The following is a 22,349-nucleotide window of genomic DNA, read 5'->3' as shown; positions in this document are numbered from 1 at the left end:
TAAATTAATTTGAATATTCTTGATTTATATTCAGTTTCAGGGTTTTATGTGAAAATGTACTAAATATTTGATTTTATTGATATAATTAAACTTATATAACATAAGTTCTTTGCAGATTCAAATAATTATCATAGAAGCTATTAATAAAATATATAAATGCAATTTAATCAGTGGATGGAAAACTATATCTTATGATGCATATACACTTGTGAGCCAAACCACATTGCGGTTTGTTCATTCATTTTCTATGATCCGTGGTTCTGCTCGCAGTTCGGCTTGCAACTGAGTACGCACCATTAAATGAATTAAAAATACATTTATTCACAAGCCAGATCCAAATTCTAAACGAAAGTAGTGTCATTTGAATAGAATATTGTTATTTACAAAAATTCATCATTTGTGAGAGAAGGTGCAGGACTCGGATAAACTTTTGAAACTTACAAGATCCATGCTGTAAACCTTCTACAGCATTTATTTAAAAGGTTTTACTTTGCATCTACAGAGTGTAACAGCACCTACTCAAAGGATTTAATTCAGTGATTCCTGAGCATATTTTGAATAAAAATGTAGATGTCATTTTGCTGTGCGATATTTTTATGACACGTCGCTACTGATCACACTGCTACACGCGTGACGGTGTCATGTGATACGCGCTTTCTCCCATGCTGCTGGAATGAGACGGAGTCCGTATCAAGTGATCAGCGAAGGCTGTACCCTACTACTCAGTTGCAACGTGTAATGGAAACGTATTGTTTTAATTGAAAAATATCACTATATCATATATGCGCAGGAATTGCTGGTAAAAATTCTTCAGATACGTGCTTACACGGTATGTCGGAAATAGATCAATAGCCACTATCTTCTTCTATCGTCTAACGATTCCGGATAATATGTAAGTACCTAACATTGGCAAAGAATCTATTAAAAGGAATTATTTCATGAAAAAAAAATCAGTATTGAATACACATCACAAATTGTATCATTTTAGGACAATTATAATAGCTAAAATGCAAGTAAAAGAAGATGTGTAGAAAAGATTAATTTATTTTATCACTAATAAAAAGTTTATTAGTAGTTTTCTGGCACTCGTTGGTGGCTTGCTACACCACCCTTCCATTCCAAAAAAAACTTGGGAACTGTCTTTAGTTTTTGGTCATGAAAATATATAAAACAACAAAAAATCGATGTAACGCATTAATAAGATCGATTATTGTTGAAATGTTGTGGGCGTCGCATATTCATGGTTGCAGGCATTCTATTTGGTGGGGTAATGGAGATGTCCATGTAGTCTCCGATGCAGAACTTGGCTTGAGATAAAGTCTTGTTATCATCTGCTCCTTTCTGCCCGGAGCAAGTTACCCCTATTTCTCTCATCCTGAAGGTGGGCGTTCTGGTATCTGGGTAGACAAGGGCAAAGTCGAAGTAGGTACCCTTGTGTCTTGTTTCCGGGTTCACTTCCTTCACTAGGGAGGTGAGTTCTCTCAGCGTGGCGTCAGGCCAGGTATATATTTGAAGCTCATTTTGTGGGACGCTTCCTCGAGCGTATTCTGCTGTCGAGTTGTGGCGGCCCGTAGAGCAGAAAACTCGTAGAAGTAGGGGGCATGTCTGAAAAATAAAAAAAACAATAATGAACATAGTAAATGATTATTCCTTTTGCAAAAGAAGAATTATGCAAATAAATCGTTTGGTAATAGAAACGAGTGTGGATTTCATTCGACGATAGGCAAAACAAAAAATATCGTAGGTTATATTTACAAAAAAAAAGATGTTGTGAATAAATTATATGCACAGCGGTGAAACACGATGCATAAAAGCATGCAAGTGTAAGGATGTAAACCAGGGGGTGTTTTCATTGGTGTCAAGCTAAAATAACGTATATTCTGAGCAAAATAACAAACCTTTTCTCGGTCTACAGGTTTTTCAGCGGGTTTGCTATCTTCGACAATCATAGATTCAACGCCAGCCATTGTGAAAAGCTCTTTTACAGTGCAATGGTTATGTTCAATAGTTTATTAAATTCGTAAAAACGAATCGTTGACATCAAAAAATTGATCAAAACCGACGATTGAAATGTCAATTTCAGAACTTCCGCATTACAACGTTGCCAGGTTAAAGAAAAAATTCCCTAGCAAAGCATTAAACAATCATGGAAGATGGAAAAACTCACTAAAGCACCCGCATTTAACATAATATAGAATTATTTAATATTATAATAAATAAGAGTTGTAGTAGAAGTCAATAACAAATACAAACTATTATTTTATTAATAAATATTCGTATCGAATGGTAGTATTTTTTGATCTGGCAACGCGCCATCGCGTCGTAAAGTCATAGACAAAGTAAATGATGCGTAGGATGCGTAGTGATGGTTGATAGGCAAAAAGCAAGTTCAACAAACAAGTTAAGGTGGAAACACATTATTAAAACCCGACGCGACCCGATGAAACGCGAAGCGTGTTGAGTCGAATCAAATGTATTGTTTTCTTATGACCAGAATCACACTATGAACATCCGACATGGCGTCGCGTCGGATGTTCATAGTGTGATTCTGGTCATAAGAAAACAATACATTTGATTCGACTCAACACGCATCGCGTTTCATCGGGTCGCGTCGGGTTTTAATAATGTGTTTCCACCTTATAGGAGTTCCTACTCCCACGTTAGCGAGCGGGTAGCAAATATCGGGTAACTTGAAAAAATCAATAGATTTGAGTTTCCCCAGCAACCGCTAAGTGTTTACTTTTGCCTTCAAAATAGCGACATCAATTTGTGTTCTGATACTATTATCATACAATTTTAATAAGGAAAAGGGTCTTAATACGTTAAAATGGTAAATAAATAATAACTACACTTTTTTTTAAATATAATAATGCTTCCCGACTAAAGATTTAAAAGTAAACCGTAATTTACAGAATTGGTTTTCTTTTTATTTATTATTTTGTCATTTTTTCTTTTTCATCTGTTTTTAATAAAACTTGTTTTTTCCAGCCGCCTAAAAAATCCAAAGGAGGAAGTAAGTTTAATTTAATTCAATGAGTACTTTCTTACAATATACGTAATCACTTTCGCCCTTACAATAAAAAGGTTTTTTCTTTCCCCTTTTCTCTTCTGCCTACTAGATTTATCCTTCAACGGAAAACAAAAAAAATCATGTATTTTCCTGTATATAAAAATTATACAAATTTTAATGTTTAGCAAATGTAATCGATGGAGTGGATATGAAAGAGATGACTCGAGAGAAGTTGGAGCAGTTCACTTGGAGGGTTAAAGAGGAACTAGATAAAGAAAGAGAGGAACGTAACTATTTCCAGTTAGAAAGAGACAAGATAAGAATATTTTGGGAGATAACTCGAAATCAACTTTTCGAAGCCAGGGCAGTCGTGAGGTAAGGAAGTTTTTTTTAAATTTATTATTTCACTAAAAATTACAAACTTCTTCCCACGGCAACATTATAAATTGCAACTAAGAGGCAGAAGAGGGAAAATATCCCAACCTTCAGTAAGAACATACAATTTGAATTATGGCTGTATTCACGACAGTTTTACTAACATCGGTCATCGGTCGAGCTGGGAGAATATGTAGAAAGATCTCAATCGTATATTCTTATATTTGTTATATAATATATCAGGAACAAAGAGCGCGAGGCTGACGATATCCGCCAAGAGACAGAAGAAGAAGAACGTCAGCATGAGCGCCGAGTCAAACAGTTGCTCTGGGATCAATCAGGTCAGAAAGGAGAACTGAGGCTAGAGGGGCAGGCGGCTATCAAGGCGGAGCAAGCCTCTCATGAGGCTCAGAGGAGAAGACTGGCCACTGACTGTAGGGATCTGAAGCTTAAACTGGTTGAAGCTGAGCAGTCTGCAGCAGAAGAACTAAGGCAGGTTAAGTTGGTAAGTCTGATTGTAATAAAGGAGTCAGTCACGAATATTCCTCCCATTACAATAAAAATATATTATCAAAAAAAAGAGATAGTACATGACCCGTTTTCATTCAAAATTTCAAAACATTCCGAGGTACTGAGTACTAATAAACGTGTTTTAAATTTTATACATTACAATCATTTACATAGGATTGCAACAATAACATTTGGCTGTCATCAGTTGTTTTGTTTTGCTCTATCTAAAATTAATTTTTTACCATTCTTTTTTGTTTTCTGGCAAAAAAAAGTGTAGTGTGTTGTGCCTTGAGGTTTCTTCTCCCTCCTGATCTTCCAGGAGTCACTTTTCGCTGCTGATTTCCAGATATTTATAAACTTTTTTACTTCTGTCATTTTTCATACTATTATTGTAGTTGTTTACTGTTGTGAATAATGGAGGAAGATTTCCCCCCTGGAGCCCCTACAAAGCCCCCAGATCCCTCTCCAGACCCCCCAGACGGGGAAAATGTAGAAATTTCTGACAGTGATTCTGTCATCTTGACTTCTACCAAAAAAAGGAAATTTACTCCTTCTTCCCCAATAAAACTTGACTTGCCTTCGACTTCACTGTCCCCACCAGCACTTTCTCAACTTCCTCCAACAAACTTTTATTCTCCTCATTCCCGTGGCCCATTCATAGCATACGCCCAAAAAACTGAGCAAGGAAAAACCATCCACCCTCTTGAATTTGGCAAATTCCTATCAAATAGCAAGAATCTTTCAATCAAACCTGGAGGTGTAAAAGCCGAGGGTCGCTTCCGAATCTCCGTCGAATTCCTTTCAGGGCCAGCTGCCAACAGTTTCATCAAAAATATCTTCATTTCATCTAATTCAAAGTTCAAGGCATATATCCCTACTTTTAATGTCACTCGCATGGGCCTGGTCAGAGGTATCTCGACCGATCTGTCCATCGAAGAAATTCTGTCTTCACTTTCAACCCCCCAACATATTGGCAATCCCATAAAAGCCAGGAGGCTAAATTACAAGGACTCCTCTGAGGGTATAATTACCTGGAAGCCCTCCCAATCTGTTGTTATCACCTTTGAAGGTCAATCTCTTCCCTCCCATATATATTTATTCTTCAACTCATTACCAGTTGAAATGTATACATATCCCACCACTCAATGTTTCAATTGCTGCCGTTTTGGTCATACCAAAGCTGCATGCAGATCTCAACCCAGATGTTTTAAATGTGGAGAAAACCACGCAGCTGACCAATGTCCTTCTTCCTCCTCACCTAAATGTTTTAACTGCTCAGGCTCACATACAGCTATCAACACATCTTGCCCAGAACAATCTCGCCAAAAAAATATTAAAATTTCAATGGCCTCTCAGAACTTGTCTTTTCTGCAGGCTTCTAAATTATTCCCGCCTGTCAAAAAATCATTTGCTGAGGCTTTATCCAGCAACTCCTCATCCAACCCTCTTCCCTCCACTACAACAACTTCTTCTCGTTCAACTAAATTCACATACAAAAACGCTATCTCTAAACCGGCTCCTGGATACGATCAGCAACAACACAACTCACTGCTCTTAAATCCCAATGGTTCACCTCTTTCAAATGCCACAAATGGGTGTGCAAATAATTATAATCCGTCCTCAATGAACTCTCTTAAACTTTCTGAAAAACTCTCCCAAGACAATTCTTCATTTATCCAAACTATTATTATGCTTCTAATTGACCTTATTTCTTCTCAAACTAATCTACCGTCCAACGCTGCTACTATTATTTCCACATTAAAATCATTTATTCAAAATGGCTCTTCAGGATGTCAGAATACTTCAGTGGAATAGCCGAAGTGCTATTTCTAACAAATCTGATCTCCTTAACCTATTAAATTCCAACTTTATTTCTTTGGCTGCTATCTCGGAGACTTGGTTTACTCCATCCACCCACTTTAATGTGGGAGGGTATTCCTGTCTCCGCGACGATCGCCCGGAAGGTTCGGGCGGCGGTGCTGCCCTTTTTATTAAAAAATCCATATCATTTTCCCCAATAAATAATATCAAACCCCCCAATGCTGACTTCCAAATGGTTGCAGCTAAAATAAAGGACACATCCTGTACGGGACGTGTTTGCCTGCACAAGAAAAAAACTGTAAAATATAAGCACCGGCACACATTTGCCTTTGTCCTGTGTAATGATTCAAATAAAGCACTTGAGGTATTTCATTTGAATCATTACAGAGTTATTTAAAATACCATAAAAATGCAGGGAATATCGACTATTGTAATATGTTTGCCTCAATGAATGCGTCTTGAGAAAGACGATATATTCGAAATTTGTAATTTGCTTTTGAAAAGAACGCCTTTATAAAGGCGGTTGTTTTTATTGCGGATAAAACTCCTTGTATTTGTCCAAGGTCAGTCAGTAACGGCTCTGTGACATCGGGGCCAGTGAGCAGGACCGCACGCTGGAGGGAAGGCTCTCCGGGACTGGCTGGCAGGCGGGCTGGCAGGCGGGCTGGCTCAGTCGGCAACGTTCAGTCCCCTCGATCCAGGGAATATCGACTCTTGTATGTTTGCATAAATGAATGCGTCTTGAGAAAGACGATATATTCGACATTTGTAATTTGCATATTGAAAAGAACGCTTTTATAAAAGCGGTTGGTTTTTATTGCGGGTGCAACTTCTTGTATCCCTCCAGGCTCAGTCGGTAACGGCTCTGCGGGGCGCTGGCTGGTTCAGTAGGCAATGGCAGATCCTCTCTCCGAGGCTGGCTGTTGGGAAGGCTCAGTGAAGCCCGAGGCAGAGGCGCCGCGACGTCGGGGCGTCGTTGGCTTGTCGGTGAGCAGCGAGCTCAGCAGCAGGCAGTTGCAGTAGACAGCGGAAGTGGAGCGGGGGGGGGAACCGGGTTGAAATCAAACACAGCGTGTTGCTCTCAGGTAGCGAAGCGGGTCAGGCAGAGCGGACAGCGGTAGATGTTGCTCGGTCCACGGCTTATGGCGGAATGGTGAAGGGACCGGTTTTTGCGGCGCCTTTATAAGATTCTATAGGACCGCGCCTCCGACCCTTGATTGTATTATGAAATTCCCGTAACGAGCTTGCTTTTTTCTTGCTATGAAGCTCGCCACGTTTGTAGGATTAAATCTGTTTATCTCAGAAATATAGGAATATTTTATAATATTAGACCTTATCTGCCTCTGTCGCCCTGCCAAAACCACATCGTCGCAATATTGTTTATTTAGTTATAATAAGACATATTCTACAAGATAAGTGGTCAAATCTCTGTAACATTTTCAGAGTTTCGCTGATTACATAATTATCTTACGTGTAACATATTTTATTTCTATTCGAGCTTATTTAATTAACATATAAGTATCTTTGTATATAATTATTTAGTTAACATTGTTTCCTATTATTACAGGAAGGGCTTGCAAATTTGTATTTTTTTACAAATCTCTTGGATACACGTGGGCCGTTCAAGCAGGTTTTGTGCTTAGCCAATCAGCGGCTGCCTAGCCAGAGTAAGATGGTTGCTTGAGTTGAAGCGAGACAACTGCCTTTTAGGTCCGAGCGATAAAATTTACCGTTAAACGGCAGGGCAGGTTTTTAAACATGAGTTACCTATATGTAAGGCAGGTTTATCAACATTAGTTTTATGGAAGGTTTTACATAGTTTTCGACAGTGGTAAATATGAAGGCTTTTTGTTGTGTTTTTTATAATTGATGTACATTTTATATTGATGATGCTGATGACGTTCGATACACATCCTTTATTTCAGTCTATCTTCCCCCAACAGCCCACTTCAATAAACAAACTTGGTTGCAAATTGTAAGTCAACTAAGCCCTCCTTTCTTTATATTAGGCGATTTTAATGCCCATTCCCCCGTCTGGGGTTCTGCTTTCTCCGACCGAGATGGTCGAAGTGTGATGGATTTCCTAGATCAATCCAACCTTTTCCTTTTGAATGACGGATCTCCTACTAGGATCTCACGCCCCAGCACAAACCCCAGTGCAGTGGATCTCTCGATATGTTCTACTAGTCTGGCTTCTCTCTCCTCGTGGGTGGTGTCCCCCGACCCTTTCTCCAGTGATCATTTCCCGATCATCATTACTTATCAAACTTCTTTCCAATCGGACAAGTCTCATATTTCGACAAAGATTAAAACGAAACACACCAAATGGGATGAATTTAACTCTCATATGGACAAGTTCCTACTAAATTCACCCGCCACCGATATATTTTCCGTCAAAGATGATTATAATAACTTCAAATCAATGCTCATAACTGCAATAAATAAATCAAATCCTCCCCCTAAAACTAAATCTCTCAAAAAACTCCCTCCAACTCCCTGGTGGGATGAGGAATGTTCCAAAGTAGTAAGAATTCGGAAAGCTAAATCTCTTTCCTATCGTTACAATATGACTATGGAGAACTATCTTATATACAATAACGCTGAATCCAATGCCAAAAGGGTATTGAGGTCAAAAAAAAGATCCGGGTGGTACAACTTTTGCAGTTCAGTATCTCCGAACACTCCAATTTCGGAAGTTTGGTCTATGATCCGAAGATTTCGATCCTCCTTCAGTTCACCATCTCCTCGAGCGTCCCATTCTAAATGGATAGATGAATTCTTGGACAAAATTGCCCCCCCTTCTGTTCCTAACTTAGATGAAATAACGCCCATCTATAATACTCCCATGTCTAATCATTGGCTAGACTCTCCATTCACCTTAATTGAGCTAAAAAATTGTTTATCAACAGTCATGGACTCATCTCCAGGCAGAGATGGTATACCTTACAGCATAATCAAAAATAGTAATGATAATGTTCTAAACCACTTCTTAAGCATCTTAAATAAAATTTTCCAGACTGGTATAATGCCTGATGACTGGAGTTCTCAAATAATCATCCCTATTTTAAAAACAAACAAATCTCCAAATTTTGGATCCAACTACAGGCCAATCGCTCTTTCATCCGCCCTCAGTAAACTTTATGAAAAATTAATTAAAAACCGATTAGAATTTTTTGTCGAGAGTAAACAGCTTCTCTCTCCATCTCAATTTGGATTTAGGAAAAAAAATCCACTCAGGATAACCTTGCCATCATCAGCACTGATATTAATTTATCAATTTCTAAACAGGAAGTTTGTCTTGCCATCTTTATAGATATAGAAGGCGCCTTTGACAATGTTTCCATCCCAATCCTGAAAAAAAAAACTTCTAGGCCTTGGCCTTCCCCCCATGTTTGTCCAATCAATTATTAATCTATTTCTAGATAGAAAAATTTTCATTGAACTTCCAGATATTTCTCCTCAAAGTAGGTCTATTTGGAAGGGTTTACCACAAGGCGATGTATTGTCCCCCTTACTGTATAATATATACACATATGATATGCATGTCACTATTCCCCCACAAATAAAAATTATCGAGTTCGCAGATGACATAGCTTTCTTCTTATCATCCAAAATCATCCCTCTCGCCGTCAAATATCTTAACGAAGCCATGAATGCCCTTTGCACATGGCTCACGTTACATGGTCTTGAACTTTCAATCCAAAAGACTCAGTGTGTCACCTTCTCAAACCGCCATAAAAACCCCCCCGTTCAAATTTTATTTAAAAATTCTCCAATCTCCAACGCTTCTGAAGTAAAATTTTTGGGAGTAACATTTGATAGGAAACTTAAATGGTCTTCCCATATTAATAATTTAGTTACTAAATGCGAAAAAAATTTAAATATCATCAGATCATTATCTGGCGTTTGGTGGGGAGCTCACCCTACTTGCATTAAGTTGCTTTACAATGCACTTATTCGAAGCCATCTCGACTATGCCTGCCCACTTTTTAGTACCGCCTCAAAAAATGTACTTAATAAATTAGACAAAATTCAATCTAAATCTTTGCGAATAATAACTGGAGCGATGCAATCGTCACCCATCAATTCCCTTCAAGTAGAATGTTCTGATCCTCCTCTTTATTTAAGGCGTCAACTATTTGCTGACAAATTTGTTCTTAAATGTTTAAATTCTAAATGTCATCAGGTTATCCCCAGCGTCTCGTTGTTCATTGACTCAAACCATTCATCTACAATCAGAGCTTCAACTAAACCTATTCCTGACATCTGTAAAAATTTTAAGTCTCTCTCAGAGCTCCACATCATCCAAAATGATCTACTTCCCTTATACAAACTAAAATATAGTCACGTCACCCTATCCCCAACAATATTAGAAGGGATCGGAATCTTTAAAAGTCATTCCAATCTCCCGGCCCGAACTGTCAATAATATGTTCAATGACATTATTTTATCTAAATGGCCCAACTTTTCTCTTTTATTTACTGATGGATCCAAATCTCCCGACTCTCCTAACTGTGGTATAGGTATTAACGTTTACCACAATAATTCTAATGATAGAATATTTCATTCAATTTCAAATCAATTTTCCATATTTTCAGCTGAGTGCATTGCAATAATAGAATCTCTCAAATATATAATCAAAAATAATTTTGAACATTCCCTCGTTCTCTCTGACTCTCTCAGTTCCCTCCAAAAACTTAAATCCAGTCCTCTTCTTCATCCTGATGATCATTTTGTATGCCTTATTCGAGAGATGATAGCATCCATTCAAAGCTCTGGTAAATCTGTAACTCTGATTTGGATTCCTGGACATGTTGGTATCATGGGTAATGATATTGCGGATGCCTTGGCAAAACAAGGAGCGTCCAACCCTGTTGTTACCCTCGTAAACCACATTCCCTTATCTGACATTTTTTCCATCATCAAAGAAAGATCCCGCAATGTTTGGTCAGAGTATTGGCACATTGCTAGTCAATCCAAGGGAGCCTGCTATGCCTCAATACAAAGGACTATTCCATCAAAACCGTGGTTTCAGCAATTCCCTCATTTTTCCAAAAAAGAAATTTCTTCACTCATTCGAATGAGGATCGGTCATTGTTCCGTTCCTTCCCATCTTTTTAAAATTCACGTCCTTGACTCCCCAGATTGTACATTCTGTGGTCTAGAAGTGGGAACTTTAGATCACATATTTTTTGGTTGTCCCTCTCTAAACAAATATCCTCTCTTCTATCAAGCCTTAACTAAAATTGCCTCCCCTCCATTCAACATTTCATCTCTTTTAAGTCTGAACTCGACTCCAATTTTCATTATAATTTTGAAATTTGCCTATTTAAATAAAATTAATATTTAAATTCAACTTTCAATACACCTTTCTCAATAATTTTAAATGATGGCCAAGAACACCCTTGAAGGGTGAAAGCCAAAAATAATGAAAAAAAAAAAAAAAAAAATCATTTACATAAACTAATGGTTGTTTATTAGTTAGGTAAAATTCAAAATACGCTTATAAGTGAGGCAAAACAAGGCTATTTTATGTTTTAATCTGAAGACGTGAAATAATTATTTGGGTTTCCAAAAGAAATGTGTTAACCTCGGTGCTTTGACGCCATAGAATGAAGAAGAAAACTAGAAGTACCTTCCATACAAATTTGAATGGAAAGAAATGTTCCATTGCTCGCCTGAAATCGTGGATCTCCATCCCTTTGAATTTCGTAAACATAGTTTTGTATTCTAAATTTAAACCTCGGTTAGGCAAATATTTCGATCACGAAAACACTCACATGGCAATTTTTGTTATTTTTTATCCCATTGGCCTCAAACGACGCCGTCCCGGAATGTGTACAGCGATGTGTTTTATTCAGAGATGTGCAAAATGGGTACCCAAAACCATTTGAAATGCAAAATGGAAATGGGTCAAAACTTTTGCATTTGAAAATGCAAAATGCAAAATGGTTTTTAGAAAAGCATTTCAAATGCAAAATGCAAAATACCTATTTTCAAAATGCATTGAAAATGCAAAATGGTTTTTCAGGTCAAACAGTTAAAATAGTTATAAAATTTTTAAACAATTTTGTCATTTAATAATGGACATCAATGTAGAACAAACATATTACATGATGGTAAATCCAAAAACACCACGACTAGAGATTATGAAACCACAAAAAATTTGCGCGGGACTAATGTTGCCAACGTAAAAACATAGAAACTGCTATCTAACATTTAATATTACAGCGTCATGGCCCCATGTTCAGTATTTGAATCAGTATTTTTTGTAATGGTATCACTCAATTGCCAGGGCTCCTACCAGGGGGCAACTTGACAAATGTAAATTATCTCTCATAGGGAGGTTGAGGACCGACTGATATTTGGGGCTTATGAAAAAAAGATGAGTTGAGATAGTAGGAAGAATGTTGCAAAAAAGCATTTAAAATGGAAAATGCATTGAGAAAAGCATTTAAAATGCAAAATGCAAAATGGTTTTTAGAAAAGCATTTAAAATGCAAAATGGAAAATACCCATTTTGCATTTTGCATTTCCATTTGAAATGGATTTATTTGAAATAAAGCACATCTCTGGTTTTATTCCATGTTTGATGATTATTGGTATAATGAGAGAATGGAGAAGTTTATCCGAATATTTTTTACCAAGGGCTATATTCCACAACAAATATTGTTTTGTTTTTATAGAAACACCAAGAAGAACTTAGCAAAGTGCGAGCAGATTTTGAGGAGAGATTGCAAGAAATCAAGGCTGCTGGAGAACGCCGGCTACAAAAATCTGTAGTTGATATAAATCTGGCTACAAAAACAGATCTGTTGGAGGTGGAAGAAAGAAAAAACAAACAGTTGGACGACCTGGTCAAAACACATGAGAAGGCTTTTGCTGACCTTAAAAACTACTACAACGACATTACAATCAACAACCTTTCTCTTATAAGCAGTCTTAAGGTTAATGAAAATAAATTATTATGAAAATACTTAGGTTATTGTTTTTAATATTTGAAAATTGTTTGTAATATTTGAAAGTGCCATTTTGGTTTTTTGACATTTGAATGGTCTCCGATTCTTGACCCGTTTCAGCGTTTGATTAAATCGAAATTGGCGCTAATCAATGATTTGATGGTCATCATACGTGATCAACTAAAAGTAAACCCACCGAAATTATCCGAATGTAGTTATGATTCTCAATGCATTCTTGCAAGAACTTGCTTCCTATCTTGAAATATATACTTTAACAATATTGATATTACAATAACTTGTACATTGTGTTTATTTCTGAATGACACTTTTGTAAAATGGAATGTATGCTTTGCAGAATCAGATGGAAGAATACCAGAGGTCTAAAGAGAGGGCTGAGAAGGCGGCTAATGATGCTGTAATGGAAGGGCGCAAACTTGCAGAACCTTTGAACTTGGCTCTGTCTGAAGCTGCTGAACTTCGAAGACAGCAACATAATCATCTCCGGGATAAGGAGGCATTAGCGGTAAACACAATAGTCATTATATTCAACGATATCAATATTAAATAAGAAACGAAGTACTTATTACCAATTATTATCTCTTCTCTAGTCGAATTGTTTTAAAAGTTACTGTTTTTTTCTTGAAGAGCAAATCCCGAATCTTGTCTGCGCTAAGTAAGCAACATGATGTAATAAAATGGGATTATGATGTCCTAGAACAGAAATACGAAAAGGTAAATAACTACATTTCAGTTTTTTTTATCACTGCACCTTACTGTTACAAAGTCGCCAGCGAAAGTTTTGATGGATATCTTCGGAGTTTTTTTTTTCAATAAATATTTATAAAACCTGACAGAAAACAACATCTCTCAGCAAAATAGTCAAACGTTGCTAAGCGAACAACCGTAATGGTTGAGTACATGCAATGTGTTAATGTACTACAGTTTGAAGCGCTTTATCTCTTCATCGCATTTGAAAGTTTTACTATTAAGCATTAGATGTTATTTTTTATTCTATGGGGTATTACTATCACTTAAGTATTATTGCTGATTGTCAGTTGTTGTATTAAGTATGCACTTACATATATTTTTTAAAGGTGGTAGCTGAAAGAAATGAACTGCAGGAACGTTTTTCGCAAGCTATCTTGGAATTGCACCAAAGGGCAGCTTTGAAAGGCGCTCTGCTGGAACAACGACTTCAGGCCATTCACAAAGTTGAGGAAAAGTTTTCTACTAAGATTGGAACCAACGTTTAAAGAAATATGAAAATCTATTTTAATATTGGCTAAACAATCATTTATTTTATAAATAAGCATACTTTTATAATAAAGTAAATACCCACTTGAAACTGTAACTTATTTTTTAAAAGTTTTTACCTTGACTAGCATGATTGTACAAGCTGGACAGTAATAACTTTGCAGGCGACCAAACGTACAACTCAATAGATCTTTTCATGTCAATAGATTTTTTAATCCACATCATACCTACTATACTAGCGATAGGATCGCCTGAAAAACTATTCGCGCCAAGCATAATTATTCTTCAAGTATTCTTTCTATCCTGCACTATGCATTTTAGTACTTGTACAAATTTATTTCGAACAAGATAAATATTAAATTTTTCGGCTCAATAATATTAATTGTTTAGTACATAGATTAGCATTATAACATCATTATTAATTTTTAGTAATGGAGAATCGAATTTCGATGATATCAATTTTTACAACTCTCAACATAAATAATATAAAAAAAATAAATTATGACGATTGAAAAACTGTTTCAAATATGAGCATAATGGATTATATCATTAATATGTTGTAATGGAAGATCGAATGCTTTAAAAATCTTGATCATCATTAACATAATATGCACATCAAATATAATAAACACAACAAAATGCCATGTCTGCTCTGTAGCGTGATAACGTGATTCCTTATCTTCCGAACCGACTCGATAGAGACGGCTGCATTTGTCTCACTCTAACGAAAGTGAGAAGAAATCTGCTTTCATCAAATTTGTAGAAATCAACATTTGAAAGCATTTCCTTTTGAAAATTGACTAGAATATTAGCTAACTAATTTTATACAAATACACTTAAATGTAAACTAAATAAACTGGCATAGAAATAATATACAAAACATTTTTTCTCGTGCATGTATCTATCCCGTATATCTATTTTTGAATCCTTCAACAAAAATAATGTTAAAAAATCATTTGAATTATTGTGTCGATTGAAGAGCTGTTTTCTATATCGCTTGAGCATAAAATAAAAAAATTGATTATTGATTATTTACTATTAATTTGTCGTTATAGAGAATGGAGTTTCGAAAATATCGATTTTCACAACTCTCAACAAAAATAATCTTAAACATTATTTGAATTGTACTGTTTGAAAAATTGTTAAAAATATCATTTAAGTATAGTCGATTAACAGATGACAAGAATTCCAATCGACAAAAAATATTTCAACCATTCAATTTCCATTTACTTGAACCGTTTTGACTTCGAAATCAGATTTGATTCGAAATAATGATCGATGTCATTGTGTCCGAAGTCCAAAACTCAACCGGACCTATGAAAATCGTTTTATAAATAAACCACTCACTTATGAACAAAACGTTTCGAATATAGACAATACATCGCCCATCACTACTAAACAGTGAACACTATTACTAATAGATACCGTTCTGTTTATACTCATAATCTATGGCTTAGCTAGCTGTCAAATCAGTCAAATTGACATATGAGTGCGCACGTGTTTTCAGAAAAAATAAAACACAATTTTGTTAAAACAAGTTATTTAAGTTAAATTTTTGCAATGGGAGAAAAAAGTGACCCTGCCCTTGATTTACAAGCTAAGAAAAAGAAACATCATGCTTTCAAGCCTCGAAAGAAGGTTGGTGAAAAAGAAGATGAAGATATACTGAAACTACAAGAGAAATATGATGCCGTAAGTAAACTTAAGCATTCTTATAAGAACTTGTATTTTAATTTGAATGTATGTGAATCTTTACCAATAAATACCCTTTGTTTTAGATTGCCATCGATAGTATCAAGAGTTTTAAAAGTTTGCCAATTTCTAAAAAAACGCTTCACGGCCTTAGAGATAGCAAATATTTTGTGCCAACAGTTATCCAAAAACAAACAATAGGCTTTGCTCTGAAAGGGCAGGATATTTTAGGGGCTGCCAAGACTGGATCGGGAAAGACATTGGCATTTTTAATACCTATTTTGGAATGTTTGTACTGCAAGAAATGGACAAGGATGGATGGCTTGGGAGCTCTTATCATATCACCAACAAGAGAATTAGCCTACCAGATATTTGAAACATTAAAAAAGATTGGGATTTATCACGACTTTTCCGCTGGTCTTATTATTGGAGGACAAAATCTTCGCTTTGAAAAGAAACGCATGGACACTTGTAACATAATGATTTGTACACCAGGTAGACTTTTACAACATATGGATGAAAACCCTCTGTTTAATTGTGCTAACATGAAAATATTAGTTCTCGATGAGGCAGACAGATGTATGGATTTGGGTTTTGAAACTGCAATGAATTCTATTATTGAAAATCTTCCAGCCGAAAGACAGACTCTGCTTTTCTCTGCAACGCAAACTAAGTCAGTTCGCGATTTAGCCAGATTAAGTCTTTCTAATGCTCAATACGTAGCTCCGCATGAACAATCAGAAACGAGCACTCCCATCACATTGCAGCAGAACTACATGGTGTGTGAAGTTGAAGAGAAAGTTGGCGTGCTGTGGTCATTCATTAAAAATCACCTAAAAACCAAAAGCATTATCTTCATGGCGAGTTGTAAACAAGTAAAATATATCTATGAAATATTCTGCAAGCTGAGACCAGGCATCAGTCTTCTGGCTCTTTACGGAACGTTGCATCAAGAGCGGAGGGAACAGATCTACAAAGAGTTCTGTAGGAAGTCTAATGTTGTCCTGTTCGCTACAGACTTGGCTTCTCGGGGTCTAGACTTTCCCCAGGTCAACTGGGTTGTCCAAATGGACTGCCCTGAAGATGGCAACACTTATATTCATCGCGCCGGTAGAACTGCCAGAGGTATGGATGGTAAAGGTGAAGGTTTGCTCATGCTCCTCCCTAGCGAGGAAGAAGCCATGCTGGAAGAATTAACTTCTAAAAAGATTCCTATAAAAAAGATACACGTCGACCCTTCCAAAATTATGTCTCCGCAAAGGAAAATGGAAGCTCTCCTGGCTGAATTCCCTGAAATCAAAGAAACGGCTCAAAGAGCATTTGTAGCATACACTAAATCAATTTTCCTGATGAAAAATAAGAAGGTGTTTAATATTCATGCAATAGACACAAGTGCTTTTGCTAAATCATTAGGCCTTGTAGTACCTCCCAGAATCAGATTTTTACAAAAGGTTAAAAAGAACCTAGAAATGCAAGCGCAAGAAAAGAGTGCAAATGCGTCGACTAAAAAACTAAAGAATAAGAAGAAGGCAAAGAATTCAAGTGACCATGAAAGTGAAGAAGAGGAAGAAGCTAAGGAACCAGAAAAAGAAAATGGCTTTAATTTATCAGATGATGAAGACGGTGATGACATGTTAATGGTGAAAAGAAGAAATCATGATTTCGTTGAGAAAACTGAAGACATTGAAGATGAAATACTTGAAGATCCAACAAGAAAACCTCCAAAAAAAAGTACAAAGCCAGTTACAAAAGCTTCTTTAGCCAAAAAGATCTTGAACAAAAAAATCAAACCCAATAAAATTGTTACTTTCGATGAGGAAGGAGAGGCCCTCTTAGATGAGAAAAAAGATTTCAGATCTGAATTAGCAAAGAATTATGAACAAGAAGATGTTGGAGGTTTGGATATTGAAAAAGCTAAGTTGGTAATGAAGGAAGAAGATCACTTCGATAAGTTACGATTCAGAGAGAAGATCAAAGCAAAGCACAAGGAAGAAAAGAGAAAAGCCAAAAAACAGAAAGAAGATGAACAGGAGGAGAAAGATGAGTTTGGATCAGAAAGTGAATCGGATGGACCAGATATGTCCTGGCTCCCAGATCCTGATAAGGTGTACGGGGAAAAGGGTTCTGGAGATGATGATGGGAATGCTTCAGCAGATAGTAACCAGGAAGGAACCTTTAAATACAGTGACGATGAAGGTTCTTCTGAAGCAAGTGAGGAAGTGGTGCACAGGTCAGTCAATGTTTTTCAACAATTTTTTTTACTATTCCGCCTTACACATGGATTGTTGAAATAACACTTTGTTTCACTATTAAAGACGGGAAGAAGCAAAATAATGAAGTTGTAATTGTGTTAAAATTAATATATTTATGCACATGAATTTGCCACTTTCAGTTGACCATGTTTTGTTATTATTATTTAATGAGCAGGCAGTATTCTGATGATGTGTTCATATCTGATTTAACGATAAGATTAACAGTAATTGAGTTGTTTTGAATTAAAAAAATAAGTTAGTCCTTTCGTCTCTCCAAATAAGAATCCAATCGAGTTTTAAATTGGTTTGCATGGATGACACGTTGTGGAAGTTTGTTCCATGCATCCACTACACTATTTGCAAGGAAGTGTTTCCTAGGATTGGATGCAAAAGGTGTTTTTCTATGTTGAACTTTGATACATTTTATCAATGACAATTAGACAATTGTCCCAACTGTACACATTATACTGACAACATTAAACATGGTGTCAATTCTAATTTTTTTTTTTTTTTTTTAATATTTACTCCACACAGGAGGCCCTGAAGAAAATAATTTCCCTCAGGGCCTATGTCATCTTTGGGGATGCTGTGTGGAGGGTCTTTTTGTGGAGAGGAAGGAGTGAACATGGGTCTTGAAGAGTCCCATGTTGTAGGAGGGAGGAAACACAGAGGCCGGCAGTTCGTTCCACAGCCGAGCTGTTGAACTTAAGAACGAATCATAGAAGCGACCCGTTCTCATGTGACAAGTGTCAACTGTGTACAAATGTTGGGCGCGCGTTTGGCGTGTATCCCGACTACGCACCGGTGCCGAAGGGATTAATGACGCTAGTTCCTCAGAGCATCTTCCATTGTAATACCGATAGAACAAGGACAGCATACCTACCTGACGCCTGTGCTCTAAAGATTGCAGTCCGTTTGTTAAGATTGGGGAATCTATCAAACGGACCGCCCGTTTCTGCACAGAGTCAAGGGTTTTTTTCAGGTATTTTGGGGCTCCAGACCAGAGATGGCTGCCAAATTCGACAGTAGGGCGCACTTGCGATTTGTACAGGGTGAGCAGTTGTGTACTATTAAAGTATCTGCGGGCCCTGTACAGTACGCCCAGCTTCTGAGAGGCCAACTTTACTCTAGCTTCGATGGAGCCCCCGTACCTGAGCTGGTCACTTATAGTTACACCAAGCATATCAATGGAAGGCCTGTTCGGAAGATTGCTTCCGTTGAAGGAGACTAGATTATCATTTGGATCCCTTTTAGACGTAATCAGACAGGATTGGGTCTTTGAAACATTAAATTCGACGAGATTATTTTTACCCCAGGAGGAAATACTCTCGAGATAACCGTCCATTCTCTGCTTCAAAGCCCTCCGAGCCGTTGGAGTTTGTGTGCCCTTTGGGGGCTTGTCAAACAAAAAGCTATCATGAACTGTACTGTCATCCGCGTAACAATGAATCGGTGCACATGTCAAAAGGTCATTGATGTGCAACAAAAACAAAGTCGGAGACAGAACCGATCCCTGTGGGACGCCAGCATTTATGGAGTGCGAGGAAGAGGTGAAACCGTCAGCAACCGCCTGAATCGACCTATCCCTTAAAAAGTCAGCAATCCACGTACACAGGGATGCGGGAAGTCCGTAAGAATGCAATTTGTTGACAAGTCCTCGGTGCCAGACCCGGTCAAAGGCCTTGGATATGTCTAGTGCGACCGTTTGGGTCTCACCGTGACGTTCCAGGCACCGCCCCCAAACATGCGTCACATACGCGAGAAGATCACCGCACGAGCGGTTCCGCCGGAATCCGTATTGACGGTCGTTGATAATTTTGTTCTTCTCGAGGTATGTGAGCAGTTTGTCGTTGATCACACGTTCCATCACTTTGGACAGAACTGATGTGATCGCTATGGGGCGGTAGTTGGCCGGGTTGGAGCGGTCACCTTTCTTGGGAATAGGGTGAATTACCGCTTTTTTCCAACCAGAGGGCACAGTGCCACACTTCAGGGACATTTTGAAGAGCTTTGTCAAAACTGGAACTATTTCCGCAGCACACCTCTGCAATACCAGGGCAGGTATTCCATCAGGTCCACTAGCTTTGTTAACATCGAGCCCCCGTATGACGTGGAGTACATCCCGATGCCGGATCCTCAGCTTTTTCATATAGAAGCCGCAGTGAGGAACCGACGGCGGAACAGCACCCCCGTCGTCGAGGGTCGAGTTTTCCGCAAACATTTTCCCTAAAAGGTTTGCCTTTTCGGTGGCGGTGTTTGCTAGTGAGCCGTCAGGTCTGGTAAGAGGTGGCAAACTGGGTTTGCAAAAATTTCGACCTATTGAGCCCGCAAGCGACCAGAATGCTCTGCTGCCATGCGGGCAGGCAGCCAGCTTTTTGCTGATCTGCAGATCGTGTTCGAATTTTGACCTATTGATGATTCTCTTGCATTCCTTTGCCGATTTGTTGTATGCTGATCTGCTTTCGGGCGTTCGAGATGTGTTGTAGGCTCGGTAAGCCGCGTTTTTTCGTCGAACTGCTTCGGAGCATTGTCGACTGAACCACGGCTTTGAGCCCACACCAGTTTCTTTAGTAGTCGATTGTATGAAGCCATCCATCGCCGATTTGATGACTTCACCAATCTCCTGGGCACATCTTGAAGGGTCCGAAGTCCGAAAACAAACAGCTGACCACGGAAAAGCATTGAAATGGGCCCGCATACCGAACCAATCTGCTGACCTATAGTGCCACAAATTGCGCTCATAAAAGTTTTTACCAATTATGAAGTGTTATATCAATAATTAATGCGTATTGAATAAGGCGGAATAGAAAATTTTAATTTTCTTCCATACTGTTATTTTGATCTTTATTTTTTTATGCAGGTTCCTTGTAGATTTCATGAGCGAATTTTCAATTATGATGTATTGTGTCTTTATCAGAGGCATGCCGTCTATAGAGATTCTGCAGCTGTGTATACCCTAAGAGAAGCAGGGAAATTAATTCAGTTTTACATTCTCTACAAACTTCATGAACCTACTAATTTTTAATTATTATAGACAGATACAATAAAAATGAATGTATATCATAAGCGCTATCCTTTTCAATGCAATCTATCCTATTGCATGGCGGTGGTGTGCACAGAGTTTTTAATCAGTGTATGCAGTAGCAAAAACAACAAATTCATTGATAATAATAGCTAAGCTGCTGGATTTAGCCAATGCTAGTTTGGAAATTACAAGCCAATTACTGGATATATAAAAATTCTACATATTTTTCGACCACACAATGAAATTTTTATATTAGATCAGTAATAAGTTGTACAAATTAATAGACCAACTACCAAAAAATAGCACTGATTGCTACATTTGCGATTTGTACCAAACGGCATGGCCTGTTTCGACACTAAGACAAACGAGTCTTCTCTTGAATGCGCAATACGCTCACATCAACAATTTTATACAGGATACAGTGAACATAAGGGCGGATACAGTTTACACGTAGTTCCCGTGAGCACTTAGGCCATAGGCCCATTGTGCTATCTCCCATTTTACCTCAATCCTTTAACAACAACCCAGTCCCTTTAATAAAGTTCCCCAGGGTTGTCATTGGGTATGTGGCTATGTCTTCTGGTTCTACTGTGTGTCGCCCTAGGTATCTGAGCCTAGTTCCCACCAGGGCAGGACATTGGCACCATAGGTGAATTGGAGTCTTTTCATCAGTGAACATTTAAATATGTCATTTTGCGTACTTAGTTCCTGCTTTTGACACATTATAGTAGGGGCGCCCGCGGTGTTGTAATTCGTAGTTGAAACTATATTTTTTATGTTAGTAAGTTAGGCAGTGCTTACGTGCCTGTATGGAATGCATGCCTCTGTCGTATGTCATGTTCTGACAGTACATAGGCTAAGCATATGCTGAGATGCAGACCGCGCAGCTCAGCGCAGAGCAGAGCAATGCAGATTTTGCAACGTATCAAGGAGTATGGACTGCCGTACGCAGTGGCACAGGCGCATGCGACGCAGACATTCGACTGCTGTCGCAGCGCATGCTGGTCACCGATTTCTAATTTGTCATTCCTGCTCTGTATTGAGCTGCGCGGTTTGCATCTCAGCAAATAGCTTTGCATAATATATTTTAGTGAAACTTCATGAATAATATATGCAACATACAAGTACAGGGAGAGCCATCAATGGATCACATATTCGACAGCCGCTTATATCATGTTAATAACAAATTATTTCTTTTTTCCAGGCCATTGAAAAGAAAACTGGTAGTCGCTAAAGGCTTGGAACAAAAGAGTATTAAAAATATGAAGAAACTCAAACATGGAGTGGAAGATTTGTCCAAACAACTTACCATCAACGAAGCTGAACAACTTGCTATGCAATTACTTAGAAGATAATAATAAATTATTATTATCTTTACATTGATTTGTTTTGTCATGAATATTTTTTTAAATACATAACTTACTGTGTACAGAAAAACATTTTTGTATCAT

The 22,349-nt window shown here is 37.8% G+C and overlaps 3 protein-coding genes across 3 annotated transcripts; 2 read left to right on the top strand and 1 right to left on the bottom strand.

Moving 5' to 3' along the window:
• Positions 1-10: 10 nt before the first annotated feature.
• Positions 11-2,180, bottom strand: Bin1 (histone deacetylase complex subunit SAP18). Its single transcript, XM_089637150.1, has 2 exons — positions 1,899-2,180; positions 11-1,605 (listed from the first exon to the last, which is right to left on the bottom strand). Exons 1-2 carry the CDS (start codon positions 1,965-1,967, stop codon positions 1,195-1,197), a joined length of 480 nt encoding a protein of 159 aa, XP_089493276.1. The 5' UTR covers positions 1,968-2,180; the 3' UTR covers positions 11-1,194.
• Positions 2,181-3,206: 1,026 nt separating this feature from the next.
• Positions 3,207-13,928, top strand: LOC149420050 (dynein regulatory complex subunit 4-like). The gene is made up of 6 exons (XM_089636940.1): positions 3,207-3,385; positions 3,629-3,890; positions 12,403-12,663; positions 13,031-13,198; positions 13,321-13,407; positions 13,770-13,928. The coding sequence occupies exons 1-6, from the start codon at positions 3,219-3,221 to the stop codon at positions 13,926-13,928; spliced, it is 1,104 nt and encodes a 367-aa protein (XP_089493066.1). The 5' UTR covers positions 3,207-3,218.
• A 1,470-nt stretch (positions 13,929-15,398) lies between these two features.
• Positions 15,399-22,339, top strand: LOC149420049 (putative ATP-dependent RNA helicase DDX10). The gene is made up of 3 exons (XM_089637453.1): positions 15,399-15,621; positions 15,708-17,851; positions 22,103-22,339. The coding sequence occupies exons 1-3, from the start codon at positions 15,490-15,492 to the stop codon at positions 22,251-22,253; spliced, it is 2,427 nt and encodes an 808-aa protein (XP_089493579.1). The 5' UTR covers positions 15,399-15,489; the 3' UTR covers positions 22,254-22,339.
• The last annotated feature ends 10 nt before the right edge of the window (positions 22,340-22,349 follow it).

Source organism: Hesperophylax consimilis, chromosome 11 (assembly GCF_061612785.1).
Source record: "Hesperophylax consimilis isolate HC1 chromosome 11, BYU_Hcon_1.0, whole genome shotgun sequence".
NCBI lineage: Eukaryota > Metazoa > Arthropoda > Insecta > Trichoptera > Limnephilidae > Hesperophylax > Hesperophylax consimilis.
The sequence above is the reverse complement of the archived record's forward strand: the minus strand, read 5'-3'. Positions and strand labels throughout refer to the sequence as shown.

Coding starts and splice junctions, on each gene's coding strand:
- LOC149420049 (XM_089637453.1), top strand. CDS start 15,490: ATGGGAGAAAAAAGTGACCCTGCCCTTGATTTACAAGCTAAGAAAAAG. Junction 15,622..15,707: donor TACAAGAGAAATATGATGCC/GTAAGTAAACTT, acceptor CCTTTGTTTTAG/ATTGCCATCGATAGTATCAA. Junction 17,852..22,102: donor AGTGAGGAAGTGGTGCACAG/GTCAGTCAATGT, acceptor TCTTTTTTCCAG/GCCATTGAAAAGAAAACTGG.
- LOC149420050 (XM_089636940.1), top strand. CDS start 3,219: ATGAAAGAGATGACTCGAGAGAAGTTGGAGCAGTTCACTTGGAGGGTT. Junction 3,386..3,628: donor GAAGCCAGGGCAGTCGTGAG/GTAAGGAAGTTT, acceptor ATAATATATCAG/GAACAAAGAGCGCGAGGCTG. Junction 13,408..13,769: donor TAGAACAGAAATACGAAAAG/GTAAATAACTAC, acceptor TATTTTTTAAAG/GTGGTAGCTGAAAGAAATGA.
- Bin1 (XM_089637150.1), bottom strand. CDS start 1,967: ATGGCTGGCGTTGAATCTATGATTGTCGAAGATAGCAAACCCGCTGAA. Junction 1,606..1,898: donor AACCTGTAGACCGAGAAAAG/GTTTGTTATTTT, acceptor TTTATTTTTCAG/ACATGCCCCCTACTTCTACG.